Here is an 18,329-nt window from a genome sequence, read left to right on the forward strand (position 1 = left end):
GAATAGAGGGGAATGATCACGTCCCTCGATCTGCTGGCAATGCCACTACTTATACAGCCCAAAATGCCGTTTGCCTTCTTGGCAACAAGGGCACACTGTTGACTCATATCCAGCTTCTCATCCATTGTAACCTCTAGGTCCTTTTCTGCAGAACTGCTGTCTAGTAACTCGGTCCCTAGTCTGTAGCAATGCATGGGGTTCTTACGTCCTAAGTGCAAGACTCTGCACTTGTCCTTATTGAACCTCATCAGATTTCTTTTGGCCCAATCCTCTCATTTATCTAGGGCCCTCTGTATCCTATCCCTACCCTCCAGCATATCTATCTCTCTTTCCAGTTTAGTGTCATCTGCAAACTTGCTGAGGGTGCAATCCACGCCATCCTCCAGATCATTAATTAAGATATTGAACAAAACTGGCCCCAGGACCAACCCTTGGGGCATTCCGCTTGATACCGGCTGCCAACTAGACATGGAGCCATTGATCACTACCCTTTGAGCCCGATGATCTAGCCAGCTTTCTGTCTACCTTATAGTCCATTCATCCGGCCCATACTTCTTTAACTTGCTGGCAAGAATACTATGAGAGACAATATCAAAAGCTTTGCTAAGTCAAGGAATAACACGTCCACTGCTTTCCCCTCATCCACAGAGCCAGTTATCTCATCATAGCAGGCAATTAGATTAGTCAGGCATGACTTGCCCTTGGTGAATCCATGCTAACTCTTCCTGATCACTTTCCTCTCCTCTAAGTGCTTCAGAATTGATTCCTTGAGGACCTGCTCCATGATTTTTCCAGGAACTGAGGTGAGACTGACTGGCCTGTAGTTCCCCAGATCCTCCTCCTTCCCTTTTTTAAAGATGGCCATTACATTAGCCTTTTTCCAGTTGTCCGGGACCTCCCCCGATTGCCATGAGTTTTCAAAGATAATGGCCAATGGCTCTGCAATCACATCCACCAACTCCTTTAGCACTCTCGGATGCAACGCATCCTGCCCCATGGACTTGTGCTCGTCCAGCTTTTCTAAATAGTCCTGAACCACTTCCTTCTCCACAGGGGGCTGGTCACCTCCTCCCCATGCTGTGCTGCCCAGTGGAGTAGTCTGTGAGCTGACCTTGTTCGTGATGAGAGAGGCAAAAAAAGCATTGAGTACATTAGCTTTTTTCACATCCTCTGTCACTAGGTTGCCTCCCTCATTCAGTAAGGGGCCCACACTTTCCTTGACCTTCTTCTTGTTGCTGACATACCTGTAACTCTTCTTGTTACTCTTAACATCTCTTGCTAGCTGCAACTCCAAGTGTGATTTGGCCTTCCTGATTTCACTCCTGCATGCCTGAGCAATATTTTTATACTCCTTCCTGGTCATTTGTCCAATCTTCCACTTCTTGTAAGCTTCTTTTTTGTGTTTAAGATCAGCAAGGATTTCACTGTTAAGCCAAGCTGGTCGCCTGCCATATTTACTGTTCCTTCTACACATGGGGATCAGTCATACGTTCATAGATTCTAAAGCCAGAAGAGACCACTGTGATCATCTAGTCTGACTTTCTGTATAACAGAGGCCAGAGAACTTCTCTGAGTTAATTCCTGTTTGGACTAAAGTATCTCTTTTCGGAAAAAATGTCCAATCTTGGCTTAAAAAGTGCCAGTGATGGAGAATCCCCACAACCCTTGGTAGTTTGTTCCAATGGTTGGTTATCCTCACTGTTAAAAATGTGCATCTCATTTCTAGCCTGAACTTGTCTAGCTTCAACTTCCAGTCATTGGATCTTGTTATACCTTTGCTTGCTAGATTGAAGAGCCCTCTATTATCAAACTTCTGTTCCCCATGTGAGTACTTGTAACCTGTGATCAAGTCATCTCTTAACCTTATCTTTGATAAGCTAAACAGATTGAGCTTTCTGAGTCTAACTGCAGTCCTTCCCAGCTCCCCCTAGCTGCACCCTACTTCTTCCAGTCTGGACTCAGTACCTTCACAAGTCTGAAAGAAGGCTAAACTCAATACCATTGTTCCCTCTCAAACAGTGGTTTCGAAACTTGGTTCACAGCTTGTTCAGGGTAAGCCCCTGGTGGGCCATGAGATGCTTTGTTTACCTGAGCATCTGCAGGTCCGGCCACTCGCAGCTCCCAGTGGCCGCAGTTCACTGTTTCTGGCCAGTGGGAGCTGCGGGAAGTAGTGGCCCAGCCCACGCCACTTCCTGCAGCTCCCATTGGCCAGGAACGGCAAACTGCGGCCGCTGGGACCTGCGAGCGGACATATCTGCGGATGCTCAGATAAACAAAAAGCATCTTGTGGCCCATCAGGGGCTTACCCTGAACAAGCTGCAAACCAAGTTTGGGAACCAATGCTCTAAAAAAACAAATAAATACATCTCTTGCAATGGAAGAATGTTCATTCTTCTTTCCTGCCCTTGCCTCCTTCTTCATTTGAGCAATATGATTTTGTCTCAGGCCGATTCTTGTAAAATTACATCTTTGAACATTAAAGACAGATTAATAAATAAAGGAGAGCTCAGTTTCCCTATGCCTGAGCCCTTAGAGAATACTGGGAATGCAAAATGGCTTCGATAAGAAAAGGAAATAACCTGTCCTCTCGGTCTGTGATAGGCTATAAATTACAGGTGTCAGAGTTCAGGGCAACTGCACCTGTAGAACTTATGTGGTACAGGAAGGATGCCCATTCTCGGGCTTATGGGTCCCCTGGCCATCATCTCTCTTGGGTGGAAATACACATTTTTCTCCCTTCTGACAGGGGTATCTCCAAGCTGAACAGTTCCCTGCCTTCACGGTGTTATTCACAGCAAAAGACAGGCTGCCTAAGCAAGCTTCTCTGGCCTTCTTTTCAGAGACTAATAACAGAGTGACAGGTTTCAGAGTAACAGCCGTGTTAGTCTGTATTCGCAAAAAGAAAAGGAGGACTTGTGGCACCTTAGAGACTAACCAATTTATTTGAGCATAAGCTTTCGTGAGCTACAGCTCACTTCATCGGATGCACCCGATGAAGTGAGCTGTAGCTCACGAAAGCTTATGCTCAGATAAATTGGTTAGTCTCTAAGGTGCCACAAGTACTCCTTTTCTAATAACAGAGTGATTGCCAACAGAGCCCTCCAAAGGAATCTCTTTTGTGGTCACAAGTTCATAATAGCCTCAGCTCAGATCTAGCACCAGTCTGTGGGGCTTTAGTAGGACAATTCCTTAGTGGCAGGAGTTCAGCGTTCTTTTTTTTTTTTAATTTTCAGACACAGTTTGCTGGAAAATAAGACTTCAGAGTCCAGTTTGCAGGCAGTTTGATGGGTTTATTGGGGCTAAACAAGAAAGCATATTTTGAAGCCCTTTATACCAGTTGGGCTTATTTTTGTATGCTGATAGAGTTTCTGTGTTCTGAAGCCCTTTACACCAATTAGGCTATTTTTATACACCGATAGAGGGTTTTTTCCCCTCCCCCAACTACTGTTTTATACACTGTTAGAAACCCCTTCTTTTCCTAACCCCTAGCTCCGCACACCAACGCACTCCCTCCCTCTTTTTGGCAAACGTAATTATACTCGTAGTTCCCCTTCCCTGGTACCACCCCTTCCAATATATGGTCATGTTTTGTTTTGGGGGGGGGTCTTGGGTTTCGGGTTAAGACCACCTCTTTTGTACCTGATGTGAGGGATAAGGAGCGGGGTTACCTGTGGTTACTTTTTTGCAGACTTTGTGTCTTTTTCTTACACCTGCCAGCTGTTTGGTTACCATAGCAACCCCTTGCTTGATTTGGTCCCCTTATCTTCTCTTAAAAAGAAAAGGAGGACTTGTGGCACCTTAGAGACTAACAAATTTATTTGAGCATAAGCTTTCGTGAGCTACAGCTCACTTCATTGGATGCATTCAGTGGAAAACACAGGGGGGAGATTTATATACACAGAGAACATGAAACAATGGGTGTGACCATACACACTGTAAGGAGAGGTTTCAGAGTAACAGCCGTGTTAGTCTGTATTCGCAAAAAGAAAAAAGAAAAGGAGTACTTGTGGCACCTTAGAGACTAACCAGTTTATTTGAGCATGAGCTTTCGTGAGCTACAGCTCACTTCATCGGATGCATAGCATATTGTGGAAACTGCAGAAGACATTATATACACACAGAGACCATGAAACAAAACTTCCTCCCACCCTACTGTCCTGCTCGTAACAGCTTATCTAAAGTGATCATCAAGGGAGGGCCATTTCCAGCACAAATCCAGGTTTTCTCACCCTTCCCCCCGCCCCCCCCACAGACACACATACAAACTCACTCTCCTGCTGGTAATAGCCCATCCCTCTTTGAAACCTCTCTTTATAATGCGCATGATAATCAAGGTGGGTCATTTCCAGCACTAATCCAGGTTTTCTCACCACCGCCACCCCCCCCACACACACACACACACACCCCCCTCCAAAAACCACACACACAAACTCACTCTCCTGCTGGCAATAGCTCATCTTACAATGTGCACAGCAATAATCCAAGTTTAACCAGAACGTCTTGGGGGGGGGGGGGGTTTGTAGGGGAAAAAAAAAAAAAAAAAAAAAGGGGGAGATAGGCTACCTTGCATAATGACTTAGCCACTCCCAGTCTCTATTCAAGCCCAAATTAATAGTATCCAATTTGCAAATGAATTCCAATTCAGCAGTTTCTCGCTGGAGTCTGGATTTGAAGTTTTTTTGCTTTAAGATAGCGACCCTCATGTCTGTGATTGCGTGACCAGAGAGATTGAAGTGTTCGCCGACTGGTTTATGATTCATAAACCAGTCGGCGAACACTTCAATCTCTCTGGTCACGCAATCACAGACATGAGGGTCGCTATCTTAAAGCAAAAAAACTTCAAATCCAGACTCCAGCGAGAAACTGCTGAATTGGAATTCATTTGCAAATTGGATACTATTAATTTGGGCTTGAATAGAGACTGGGAGTGGCTAAGTCATTGTGCAAGGTAGCCTATCTCCCCTTGGTTTTTTTTTTTTTTTTTTTTTTTCCTACAAACCCCCCCCCCAAGACGTTCTGGTTAAACTTGGATTATTGCTGTGCACATTGTAAGATGAGCTATTGCCAGCAGGAGAGTGAGTTTGTGTGTGTGGTTTTTGGAGGGGGGTGTGTGTGGGGGGGGGGGGTGGCGGTGGCGAGAGAACCTGGATTAGTGCTGGAAATGACCCACCTTGATTATCATGCGCATTATAAAGAGAGGTTTCAAAGAGGGATGGGCTATTACCAGCAGGAGAGTGAGTTTGTATGTGTGTCTGTGGGGGGGGCGAGGGGAAGGGTGAGAAAACCTGGATTTGTGCTGGAAATGGCCCTCCCTTGATGATCACTTTAGATAAGCTGTTACGAGCAGGACAGTAGGGTGGGAGGAAGTTTTGTTTCATGGTCTCTGTGTGTATATAATGTCTTCTGCAGTTTCCACAATATGCTATGCATCCGATGAAGTGAGCTGTAGCTCACGAAAGCTCATGCTCAAATAAACTGGTTAGTCTCTAAGGTGCCACAAGTACTCCTTTTCTTTTTTCTTTTTACTGTAAGGAGAGTGATCAGGTAAGCTGAGCTATTACCAGCAAAGGGGGGGGGGGAGGGGGAAACATTTTGTAGTGATAATCAAGGTGGGCCATTTCCAGCAGTTGACGAGAACTTCTGAGGAATAGCGGGGGAGAGGGGAATAAACATGGGAAAATAGTTTTACTTTGTGTAATGACCCATCCACTCTCAGTCTTTATTCTACAGCCTATCCTGAAGGATGACCCATCACTCTCACAGATCTTGGGAGACAGGCTAGTTGTTGCTTACAGACAGCCCCCCAACCTGAAGCAAATACTCACCAGCAACCACACACCACACATAGATTCATAGATTCACAGATATTTAGGTCAGACAGGACCATTATGATCATCTAGTCTGACCTCCTGCACAACACAGGCCACAGAATTTCACCCACCACTCCTGCAAAAAACCTCACACCTATATCTGTGCTGTTGAAGTCCTCAAATCTCAGTTTAAAGACTTCAAGGAGCAGAGAATCCTCCAGGAAGTGACCATGCCCCGTGCTACAGAGGAAGGCGAAAAACCTCCAGGGCCTCTTCCAATCTGCCCTGGAAGAAAATTCCTTCCCGACCCCAAATATGGCGATCAGCTAAACCCTGAGCATATGGGCAAGATTCATCAGCCAGATACTACAGAAAATTCTTTCCACACAACAGAACCACTAAACCAGGAACCTATCCTTGAAGCAAAGCCCGTTGCCAACTGTATCCACATATCTATTCAGGGGACACCATCATAGGGCCTAATCACATCAGCCACACTATCAGAGGCTCATTCACCTGCACATCTACCAATGTGATATATGCCATCATGTGCTAGCAATGCCCCTCTGCCATGTACATTGGTCAAACTGGACAGTCTCTATGTAAAAGAATAAATGGACACAAATCAGACGTCAAGAATTATAACATTCAAAAACCAGTTGGAGAACACTTCAATCTCTTTGGTCACTCGATTACAGACCTAAAAGTGGCAATTCTTCAACAAAAAAACTTCAAAAACAGACTCCAACAAGAGACTGCTGAATTGGAATTAATTTGCAAACTGGATACAATTAACTTAGGCTTGAATAAAGACTGGGAGTGGATGGGTCATTACACAAAGTAAAACTATTTCTCCATGTTTATTTCCCCCACCCTCTCCCCCGCTGTTCCTCAGAAGTTCTTGTCAACTGCTGGAAATGGCCCACCTTGATTATCACTACAAAAGGTTCCCTCCCCTCCCCCGGCTCTGCTGGTAGTAATAGCTCACCTTATCTGATCACTCTCCTTGCAGTGTGTATGGTAACATCCATTGTTTCGATGTTCTTTGTGTATATAAATCTCCCCACTGTATTTTCCACTGAATGCATCCGATGAAGTGAGCTGTAGCTCACGAAAGCTCATGCTCAAATAAATTTGTTAGTCTCTAAGGTGCCACAAGTACTCCTTTTCTTCTTGTAGATACAGACTAACAGGGCTGCTACTCTGAAACTTATCTTCTCTTGTTACTGAAAGACAAGGCTATTAGCTTGGGGGGGGAGAGGTGGTGCAGCCTTGTGCTTTTACTTACATTTTCTGCTTGCTTATACAGTCTGTTTAAATTAAAAGCAAGGCTAGAAGCAAGATTATTATTGTTTACTCTTTACCGTATTTACATTACATTTTCCTAACACTCCTTCCAATCCTTCCCTAAGGATTGGGGCTTTGTGTGGACCAGAGCTCCTGCCCATTTCCTAGATCAGGAAGAATGCTCTGAGCCTGTTTAAAATCAGGCTGTCGATCCACATTCCTTCCTTTGTCTGTTTGTCCTAGGAAAATTCAGTGTAAACTAGTCTATGCAAACCTCTCCAGAGTTGATAACCAGAAGAATAACACTAGCATCTGTCTCCCCTGAGAAGCATTACATACAATCTCACAGTAACACATAGCACAATTGCATTTTTAATCCGATGTACCCCAAAGGTACATTAAAGGTATTAAACCTAATTCAGTGAAGTTTATCTTAATTCTGTAACAAACAGGGCTATGTCAGCAAGGCTTTTATTTTAGCAATATCCCTTATTTCCTTTCGCTTTAGCTGCAGAGAGTCTTTAGAAGGACAAACCCCCTGTTTGACAGAGTTTTAGAGATATTAAAGATGACAATAACTGTTCTTTTTTGGGGAAAAGAGAAAAGTTAATTGAGATGGACTGGAGGTGTTGTTTTTAAAGTCTGATCCCATTTTCCTTGAAGACAAAACAAGACAAAAGGGGAGAGAAAAGAACAAGAAAGATAGAAAATGCAGCTTCTGTCTCTGGGGTTGACTCACATTTACAACTTCAGTGCTGGAGAACCAGAGGTCCAGTACACAGTCTGATCGGACACTCCAAGACCTGGCAACTTGTACCAGCATCAGGCTGTTTAAGGCATTGCTTTTATCTGCTTCTTTCTGGTCACAGGCTTACAGCCTGCAGAAGTGAAGAAACAGATTGATAGAGCCAGAAGAGTTCCCAAAAGTCTCCTACCACAGGACAGGCCTAACAAAGAAAATAACAGAACGCCACTAGCCGTCACCTTCAGCCCCCAACTAAAACCCCTCCAATGCATTATTAAGGATCTACAACCTATCCTGAAGGATGACCCAACACTCTCACAAATCTTGGGAGACGAGCCAGTCCTTGCCTACAGACAGCCCCCCAACCTGAAGCAAATACTCACCAGCAACCACATACCACACAACAGAACCACTAACCCAGGAACCTATCCTTGCAACAAAGCCCGTTGCCAACTGTGCCCACATATCTATTCAGGGGACACCATCACAGGGCCTAATAACATCAGCCACACTATCAGAGGCTCGTTCACCTGCACATCCACCAATGTGATATATGCCATCATGTGCCAGCAATGCCCCTCTGCCATGTACATTGGTCAAACTGGACAGTCTCTACGTAAAAGAATAAATGGACACAAATCAGATGTCAAGAATTATAACATTCATAAACCAGTCGGAGAACACTTCAATCTCTCTGGTCACGCGATTACAGACATGAAAGTTGTGATATTACAACAAAAAAACTTCAAATCCAGACTCCAGGGAGAAACTGTTGAATTGGAATTCATTTGCAAATTGGATACAATTAACTTAGGCTTAAATAGAGACTGGGAGTGGCTAAGTCATTATGCAAGGTAACCTATTTCCCCTTGTTTTTTCCTACTCCCCCCGCCCTCCCCAGACGTTCTTGTTAAACCCTGGATTTGTGCTGGAAATGGCCCACCTTGATTATCATACACATTGTAAGGAGAGTGGTCACTTTAGATAAGCTATTAGCAGCAGGAGAGTGGGGTAGGAGGAGGTATTTTTTCATGCTTTGTGTGTATATAAAAAGATCTTCTACACTTTCCACAGTATGCATCCGATGAAGTGAGCTGTAGCTCACGAAAGCTTATGCTCAAATAAATTGGTTAATCTCTAAGGTGCCACAAGTACTCCTTTTCTTTTTGCGAATACAGACTAACACGGCTGTTACTCTGAAACCTTAGATGACCATAGTGATCCCTTCTGTCCATAGAGAGCCTATGAATTATAGCAGTTTGGGGAGCAGCTGGATGTTGTTGAAACCCAGGAGCTATAGGATGTGATTTGACCAACAGTCAATGAGGGATAGATACATTCTCTTGGACACAGTCATTCTCTTGGACATTTTGGAGAAGGGGGAAGATGGGCTTCTTTCCCCATCACCCTCCTTCTCAGCAACCAGCTGCTCCACTGTCTCCTATTTACAGTATCCATCTTTGCGCCCAGCATCACTTGATCAGTCACATTAGCGGAATGATTCTGCTACAATGACCAACTTTGAAAGAGTTAGTGTTTGCATTTAAATTTTCACAATTAGGGTTCAGCGTTAACACCCACTGACATAAATGGGTCAGTTTACACCTTTATTTCAAGCTGTCAGTTTGCAGAATAAACACTCAGTTCATATTTTGTTCGCATTTGGAAGATTTATCTGTACCTATAAGGGATGGAAATGTACTTTGTTTTTTAAAATGAAACTTAGCTCTGAAGCAAAGTTTCTTGGCAACAGGAGTATTCTGCAGAACATTCTTACCTACAGAATACATACATCCCTGCATATGTAAAATACTATTAATTTTAAAAGTTTACCAAAAAGGGCGCCATTAAAAGTGGCAGGAAGGGAGGATGTAGAGGTAACAAGGCAATCCTAAAATCTGTCAGATGGGCCTGCCATTTGTTGCTAATTCATTTACATTATATTGTTTTTCCTTTCTCATTTTTGCTTTTTCCCAGACAAATTCTTGTTTGCAAAGGTACCTCTTAAATAGTCCTCAACATTTTTGTGCTTGTTTTCCTAGCTGCCAAGTGGGAGACTCTTCCATGCTGCAGCTGTCATCTCAGACGCCATGTACATCTTTGGTGGGACAGTGGACAATAACATTAGAAGTGGAGAAATGTACAGATTCCAGGTAATTTGTTAACCTGATTCATGGAGTTATGGAGCATGCCTATTATTATCCATTATAAGCTTATGTTTTCAGTTGCTTAATTGTTCCTAAACTTTAACTGTTCAGGCTGAAATTTTCTAAGCTTAGTCTCTGCCTCAGGCTGATTTTTTTAAAGATTTCATCAAAAGCAGTTCAGACACTTTTTTCCAATGTGAAACATTTTTTATAACCATTTCTTCTAGGATCTCTAGCACCTCCATGCTTTGGAGCAGGCACTTGAAATTTGTCAGGAGGATGGTTTGACTGGGTTATAGGCCTCTAAAGATTACTATTTTCACATGCTCAGCTTTGTTAGAAGTTTGCTGCTAAAATCTCCAAACCATTCCATCTATATTAAGCATAGTCTGATCCCACTGATCATCCATGTGCATTATGCGTGCTTTGGCCCAGCTGCTGAGCGTGCTCCACCCCCATGGAATTCCTACATGCCAACTGCACAGAGCATGCTCCTAGACCTCCCACAGCCACCTACATGGTAGGGTTAAAACTAAAGCCACAACAGGGAACATGGAGGAGGGCAGGCAGGCAGCACCACAGCTGCAGGGGCTATAGAGAAGCATCCCCATTCTGGAGTGTGGCCCTCCCAGCTTCCCTTTTGTCTTCTGGTGTTCCCTGGTATTACCTGTCATGCCAGCAAACCCCAGAAGGTAGCTAGTTCCCTTACTGATACTCTCTTCTGTGTAAGTATGTATGTGATATATTGTGGTCCCTCCTGGCAGAAAAAGCATGTGTATGCATGCACAATCTGCATGCACAAGTTGGCAGAGCGGCATCTTGTTACTATAAAAAACCCTCATTCTTGGGATTTTTAAAGTCGTGACATTTTCAGAAGTGTTCTGCACCAAAGTGGTTACTGGCACTGATTACTGGCACTGACGCTGTCTATGTATCATAGAATCATAGAATATCAGGGTTGGAAGGGACCATCTGGTCCAACCCCCTGCAACTTGAGACCATTATTCCTTGTTCTGTCATCTGCTACAACTGAGAATAATCTAGATCCATCCTCTTTGGAACCCCCTTTCAGGTAGTTGAAAGCAGCTATCAAATCCCCCCCTCATTCTTATCTTCTGCAAATTGGTTCTGAAAACTGGTGATACTCCTGGCACTGAAATTTTGAAACCTGTGGGTTTTGGGGACATATATTTCCTGCCTCCTACAACAGATGCCCACCCAACTCCCTCCTTCACAAAGTCACTACCATGCATGAGGGTACATTGGTGTATATAATTGATCAGGACATTCTGCAGTTTGTTTTTTGAGCAGTAGGTTAAGATGTCGTCAACGTGGAAATCCAGTGGCAATCTTAGCAATGGTGCTGTTGGCGTGCCCCCATGATAAACTGAAATAAACTATAACAGGTGTAAAATCTTTTTTATTTCAGTTTTCTTGTTACCCAAAATGCACTTTACATGAAGATTATGGAAGACTGTGGGAAAACAGGCAGTTCAGCGACTTGGAATTTGTTCTGGGAGAGGTGGGTATATAATCTAGTGAAAATGATACTTGAGTTTGAGAGAAGCAGTCTGTCATTCGTGGCCATAAAGATGAAGGTAAACCATCTTCTACAGCTGTATGCTAAGACAATTATTTCTGTATCACTTACAAGAATCTGTAGGGAGACTTCTGTACTTCAGTTGTATTTGTCAATTATGGTGCTTGGTAATGAGACACAGAGAATTAAGGAATTTTCGTAAAGTACATGCATATTTGAACCAGGCTGGAGACTGGTGGGAGATTCCTCCCTGACACCTGTGAAAGCAAGAGCTAGGATGGTTAGCTCTGTTTGGCACACCACTACATGTTATTGATTATAAAATTATCCAATCCTTTTAAAATCCAGCTACAATATAGAGGATCAAGGGTCCTGTGAGCTGTGTTCTTCTCTTCTGCAGACCATCATGTAATGGCAGACAGCTAAAAAGTGCCAAGTTTTTAAAGTGCTTATATACAAATGCTAGAGGTCTAAATAATAAAAGATGGGTGAACTAGAGTGCTTTGTATTAAAGGAGGATATTGATATAATAGGCATCACAGAAACTTGGTGGAATGAGGATAATCAATGGGACACAGTAATACCAGGGTACAAAATATATCGCAAGGACAGCACAGGTCGTGGTGGTTGGAGAGTGGCACTATATGTGAAAGAAAGCATAGAACCAAATGAAGTAAAATGAATCAAATGAAGTAAAAATCTTAAATGAACCAGACTGTGCCGTAGAATCTCTATGAATCCAGTTTTGGGCCCCACACTACAAGAAGGATGTGAAAAAATTGGAAAGAGTCCAGTGAAGGGCAACAAAAATGATTAGGGGGCTGGAGCACATGACTTACGAGGAGAGGTTGAGGGAACTGCGGTTATTTAGTCTGCAGAAGAGACGAATGAGGGGGGATTTGACAGCTGCTTTCAACTACCTGAAAGGGGGTTCCAAAGAGGGTGGATCTAGACTGTTCTCAGTGGTGGCAGATGACAGGACAAGGAGTAATGGTCTCAAGTTGCAGTGGGGGAGGTTTAGGTTGGATATTAGGAAAAACTTTTTCACTAGGAGGGTGGTGAAGCACTGGAATGGGTTACCTAGGGAAGTGGTGGAATCTCCTTCCTTAGAGGTTTTCAACATCAGGCTTGACAGAGCCCTGTCTGGGATGTTTTAGTTGGGGATTGGTCCTGCTTTGAGCAGGGGGTTGGACTAGATGACCTCCTGAGGTCCCTTCCAACCCTGATATTCTATGATTCTATAAAATCATGAGTGGTCTAGAGAAAGTAAATAAAGAAGTGTTATTTACTCCTTCTCATAATAGAAGAACAAGGGGCCACCAAGTGAAATTAATAGATAGCAGGTTTAAAACAAACACAAGAAAGTATTTTTTCACGCAACGCACTGTCAACCTCTGGAACTCCTTGCTAGAAGGTGTTGTGAAGGCCAGTACTATAATGGGGTTCAAAAGGGAGCTAGATAGATTCGTGGAAGTTAGGTCCATCAATGGCTATTAGCCTGGATGGGCAGGAATGGTGTTCCTAGCCTCTGATTGCCAGCACTGGGTGACAGGGAATGGATCACTTGATGATAACCTGTCTGTTCATTCCCTTTGGAGCACCTGCCGTTGGCCACTGTCAGAGGAGAGGATACTGGGCTTGATGGACCTTTGGTCTGACACAGTATAGCCAGTCTTATGTTCTTATGTTATGTTCTGTCTCATGATTGTGGTCTGGCGCCCAGAACCTGGCCATGACATAGGCTCCAATAGCAGGGAAAGGCTCTGGCAGAGGAGAGGTAGTGGGAAGAGGCTGAGCCTTTCCCCGCTGTCTTGCCTCTACCAGAGCTTTTCCCTGCAGCCTTGCCTCTGCCAGAGCCTTTCACTGATACGTTTAGCTACACACTACAGAGTGGATGCGATGTGCTTTTCACTGCGGCATGTAGCTGTGTGTACACTACATGCTGCCAAAAGTGGTGTGCAATGTAGACATAGCTACAGTGACCAGCACAGAAGAGATATTTGCATATTCACAGCATATTTGTTGTAAAAGAAATAACTGTACAGTGGCTATGCCAGCCAACCCACAAAACTAGAGCACAAGGGGTCATCAATCGGGAAGATAATGTGATTCTGCTTCAGTAAGTGTACGGTATTCCAGGTAAATTTGCAGACTGTCAGGGGAAGAGAACCTGTAAACTTAGAATGTATAAGTCATTGAGACACGAATATGGAATCCCACGGAGCCATTTTGAGAGAGAAAGTGCTATGTAAAAACCTAAGATAGATATGATAACTGTAGCTATATTGTGAAAAGTGATATTTAAGAACTCCTACTTCAAAGCTAGTGAATACCTCCTGAAAGATAATGGTCAACAGTTTGCAGTATCATGCCTCACGTTTCCTAAAAGCCATTTTTTAATTATTGAAATAAAAAATATGAAAAATGTTTTAAATTATGGGAAAAAACAACTTCGTTCTTTCTCCAATAATTAAAACAAAGACCAAACATGAAAGAAAAAACCTTCACTTTTTGGCTGAGAACAAGCATGAGAAATTTGAGCTCAAGAATAACTTTTTCAGAAAGCTAGAAGCACTTGAAAAGACCACAAAGTGCATTCCTATAAAAGCCTTTGCAGAGGATTCACAGAGTGCCATTAAATTGGTCCAAATATTAAGAGTAGCAGCAAACAAATGTTACTCTTATTTTGAAAAGAAAAAGACTCTGGGCATCACATATAACTACAGGATCCCGTGGTCACTGAACATAGTTATCACCCTTCTCCTCAGGGCTTATGGTGAAAGAATCTCCTCAACGAATTTTACTAAGTGTTTTGGAGGAAGAGAGGGTGGAATTTTGCCCACGGTGTGTACAGTGGGTATTTATGTGCTGTCTGTTTGCTATCACAGTATGTTCTAATAGTTAAAGTAAAATCATCATACCTTGGACCCAAACCTGGAAGGCATGAAGGACCCTCCACTCCCACTGTCTTCCAGGATGATATTGTCTGTGAGTCCACGTATAACATGTTCTTCTTTCACACTCATTACTGACAGAAGGAAGACCGAGTCCGGGGACATGCAGCCATTGTCACAGCTCGCTGTAAGTGGCTAAGGAAGAAAATTATACAGGCAAGGGAGAGATTGAAACAGGCAAGTATTTCACAGAAATAGTCTTACGGTGAGTTGATACTTAAACTGACCAAGTTTGGAAACAATTAGTCGGCAGACAAAGAATGATAAAAAAAGATTGAAAATAGACTGAGATTTCCTATCAGTGATATAGACTTGTAGGGCCAATAGAGCAGTGCAAGGAGTTTTAGACTGGTCTTAACCAGTCTGCAGGATTCCCTCAACAAAAGGCATTGGGTGTGTGTTGAAGCAGGCAAAGGGCATGATGGGAAGGGGCTGATGTGTGATGTACTCCACTGATCCTGTACTGCCTTAGTGGTTCCTATCAGGCTTTTTAGCCGGTGCAAGTTGGAACATCCCTGAGGCTGATTTAACCTGTGGGGAGCCAAAGTGGCCCCCAGACAACCCAGGATTAAGGAAGGTGTAAAGCTGTTTTAGAGCAGGCCTGTCGCCAAGAGGAGGCACTAAGGGGTGCTGCCTTCTCACTTGCTATTTATAGCTGTCTCAGCCAGAGCTCCCAGTACTGAACAGGGTGTTGAGAGAAAATCCCTGCACTTCTGCCATCCTGCCAGCAGTGGCTGCTGTGGGGCTGTGTCCCCTGCAAGGCAGCAGTCTCCGTTCAGCCTCTGCCGTTGCTGTCTGCTGGAGACATCACTAGGGAGAACAAGATCCAGAGCAGAGGTCCACCGAGGCAGAACTGCAGGAGGAGTCTGGGGAGCATGGGGAAGGGAGCCAAAGAAGCGTGTGGAGAGGGGCAGAGGAGATAGAGCAGAGGTAAGGGAGCAGAAGGAGCTGATGATCAAGGGGCATAAGGCCCTGCAAGCAGTGCGGGCAGAAAGATGATAGGAATGCAGTGGGCTGAAAGCAGAGTAATGGGGAAGGAAGGGGAAGGCTGAGATCATGGATGAGGGGATAAGAGTTGCTAAATTGACTTCAGGTAGGGTTAAAGTCAGAGAGAGCCCAAAGAAGAGGGAGGATCTGAAGGGTGAAGGAGAAAAGAGGAAGAGACACCAAAGGCTGGGGCCCCGGGTTGGGAGGGGTTACCCTAGGGAAGAGTAGGTAAACCCCTGTAATTTGGGGAGAGACTCCAGTGGGAGGTGGAAAAGACCCTGAGAATCCCAGAACTGTTGGCAGTGACTCCAGGGAAGACGGAGAGAAGAGGAGGACCTGCAGGGGAGTGATGGAGGGATTTTAATAAAGGGGGACACGGTAGTGGGGATTACTCGAGGGAAGAGAAGAGGGTTCCCAGGAGAGTTGGGGTAAGAAGTAAGGAAGTAGGGAAAGAGCCTAGGAGACACAGAAGGGAGGGGAGAGTTCCTACATCCAAAGAGGGATAGAGAGATAGAGACTGCAGAGCAGGAAGACCGTGAAGCTGAGTATTGGAGCTAGTAGAGGGAAAAGAGAAGGGAGGAGGTCTGGGTGAAGGGAGAGATTCAGGTTCCATCTCTTTTTACATAGCCTCAGTCTCCTTGTACCTAAACACCTCCCAGGCATTTAAAATAGTCCTGTCTGCAAGGTCATCAGTAGGTATAGCTGGGGAGGCCCAACTCCCTTTCACACAGTTTCCACAAACCAGTTCCCACCACTCTGTATGGTTCTTTCCTCTGAACCCCCAGGACTGGCAGAAAGCTGACCTGCTGCACCAACTCTGCAGCTAGCAACAAACTCTAGTCTCTTCTACTCCTGCGGGCTTCCCATTACACTATGAAGTGGGGGCGGGAAAAGAGATGCCAAGGAGCAGCAGTCCTCTCCTCTCTGCCCATGGCAAGGTTCTCCAGGGTATATGAGACAGGAGAAGGGAGATATATGCACAAGGGCTTTAGGAGTTAGCATGATACACAGTCAGTGTATCGCACGTTAAGTAGATTACAAAATGGTTAACTGATAGATCTCAAAGTAGTTGTTAATGAGGAATCACCATTAGGGTTGTTTCTAGTGGGGTCCCTTAGGGATCATTTTTTGGGCAGATACTATTCAATATCTTTATCGATGATCTGCATGAAAATATAGAATAATTCCTAGTAAAGTGACAGTGACTGGTGAAATGGTAATGATAGGGACAGGTCAGTTCTACAGAGAGACCTGGATTGCTTAGTATACTGGGTACAGTCAAACAAGATGTATTTTAATAGGTCACACTTACATTCATGGAGACTGTATTTTGGAAAGTAGTAACTCAGAATATCACTTAGGACATGAGACCCCCACAAGTCCATGTGGACCAAGGGGAACAGCCTGCTGGCCCACCAGTGGTTGTTGTGAAACCCATGGTACTGGCCTCTTCCTCGTTCTCATTGGACGAGGCCATCATGGAGCCCCCTCACCTGGTTCCTCCAGGTGACACTAAGGAACACCAGGAGTTGTTAAAGAGGGATGCGCCAAACCTTGGCCTGCACACAGAGGAGTTGGAGGAGCAAGCGGACTTCCTGTTTGGCATCCTCTCCTTCACAGCCCCTGCTAGGGTGGCCCTTCCCCTTCACAAAGGGGTATTGAAGATATCCAGCGCCTTCTGGAAAACCCCTCCTCTCTGCCCCCCATTTCCAAACAGGCAGAGCGTAAGTACTTTGTCCCAACTAAGGGGCACGAATACCTTTACTCCCATCCAGGTACGCTCCTCGGAAAACGGCCGTACAATCGCAGGACGCTTCATTAGCTAACCTCCTCTCTCTGGTTTTATAAATGGCTATTTTAGCTAGGGCTAGGAGGAGGTTAACCAGGAAATCTCGCGATTTTGTGGGGCCACGGATGGGGAGTGTGTAGATAAAAAGGTGAGGGGAAAAGTGTAGCCAAAAGCATAATAAAATATTCGTGAGGAGCCGGAAAAGGGGCTGCAGCCTGGCACACTCTAAATATACATGCGCCAGGGTTTCCCTCACATTGCAAAAAGGGCAAGTATCCGGGATGGGGGTGAACCGTGTCAAAAACACCACGCTCACAGATCCGTGAAGGAGCTGCCAACTAATATCCTCGACGGGCCTCGGGACCAAGGTGGAATACAGGCTCGCCCACCGGGGTTGCTCACCCTCCAAAGGTGGCAGGAGGTCCCGCCACTTTGTATCAGAGCGGGACACCAGGGTGTGGGTGTGAAGCGTGAGTGTGTATAGATATTTCTGTGGCGCAATTTGGAAGCTGACCGGCTGCAGTTTTCATGCAGCCGGCTCACAGTGAAAGGGTGAGGGGTTTGTTGGGATCTATGGGGTAGGGGCCCAATTGAAAGGTCCGGCGGGCCTGGGGTAGAGGGTGGGCGGGGTGCGCCCTCGCGCAGGGCTCGGTTGAGATAAGCCCGAGCAGCGGGCGTCAAGGCGGCCTTCACCTCCTGAAGTACGCGCCGGGGGGTACGAGGTCTGGAGAGCCCCATGCTCCGAGTGGGTGTCAGGGGATCCAGCCAGTCTCTCCGGTCATAGTCCAGGAGGTCTCCGACTCGCGTGACTTCCGCCAGGACCAAACTCTGGTGCACCGAGGGGGACTCCGCCGCCTGCACACAGAGCTGTGGGTTGTGTAGCAGGGGCTCCGCGAGGAGATCTGCCCCCACGGTGGCCGCCACGGACCTGGTCATTGAAAACAGTTTCCAGGTCCGGAGGAGGTCCTGGTAGAAGACCAGCAGCCCGGAGAGGTCTCGTGGAAAACCTCTCAGACAAAGATAAAAGAGCTGCCAGTCGTATCGGAGCCTTTGGAAGCGGCGCAGGAAGG

At 45.2% G+C, this 18,329-nt stretch overlaps 1 protein-coding gene across 4 annotated transcripts in view; it reads left to right on the forward strand.

The window, feature by feature from the left end:
* The window catches only part of LZTR1 (leucine zipper like post translational regulator 1), a 277,700-nt gene that overhangs the window by 148,706 nt on the left and 110,665 nt on the right, over positions 1-18,329 (forward strand). For all 4 annotated transcript variants that reach the window (XM_074936115.1, XM_074936111.1, XM_074936112.1 and 1 more), the window contains 3 exons: positions 9,885-9,995; positions 11,419-11,511; positions 14,565-14,660. In XM_074936115.1, the coding sequence (XP_074792216.1) occupies positions 9,885-9,995; positions 11,419-11,511; positions 14,565-14,660 (300 nt within the window). The remainder of the gene's footprint in view (positions 1-9,884; positions 9,996-11,418; positions 11,512-14,564; positions 14,661-18,329) is intronic.

This window comes from Natator depressus, chromosome 21 (genome assembly GCF_965152275.1).
Source record: "Natator depressus isolate rNatDep1 chromosome 21, rNatDep2.hap1, whole genome shotgun sequence".
Classification (NCBI taxonomy): domain Eukaryota; kingdom Metazoa; phylum Chordata; order Testudines; family Cheloniidae; genus Natator; species Natator depressus.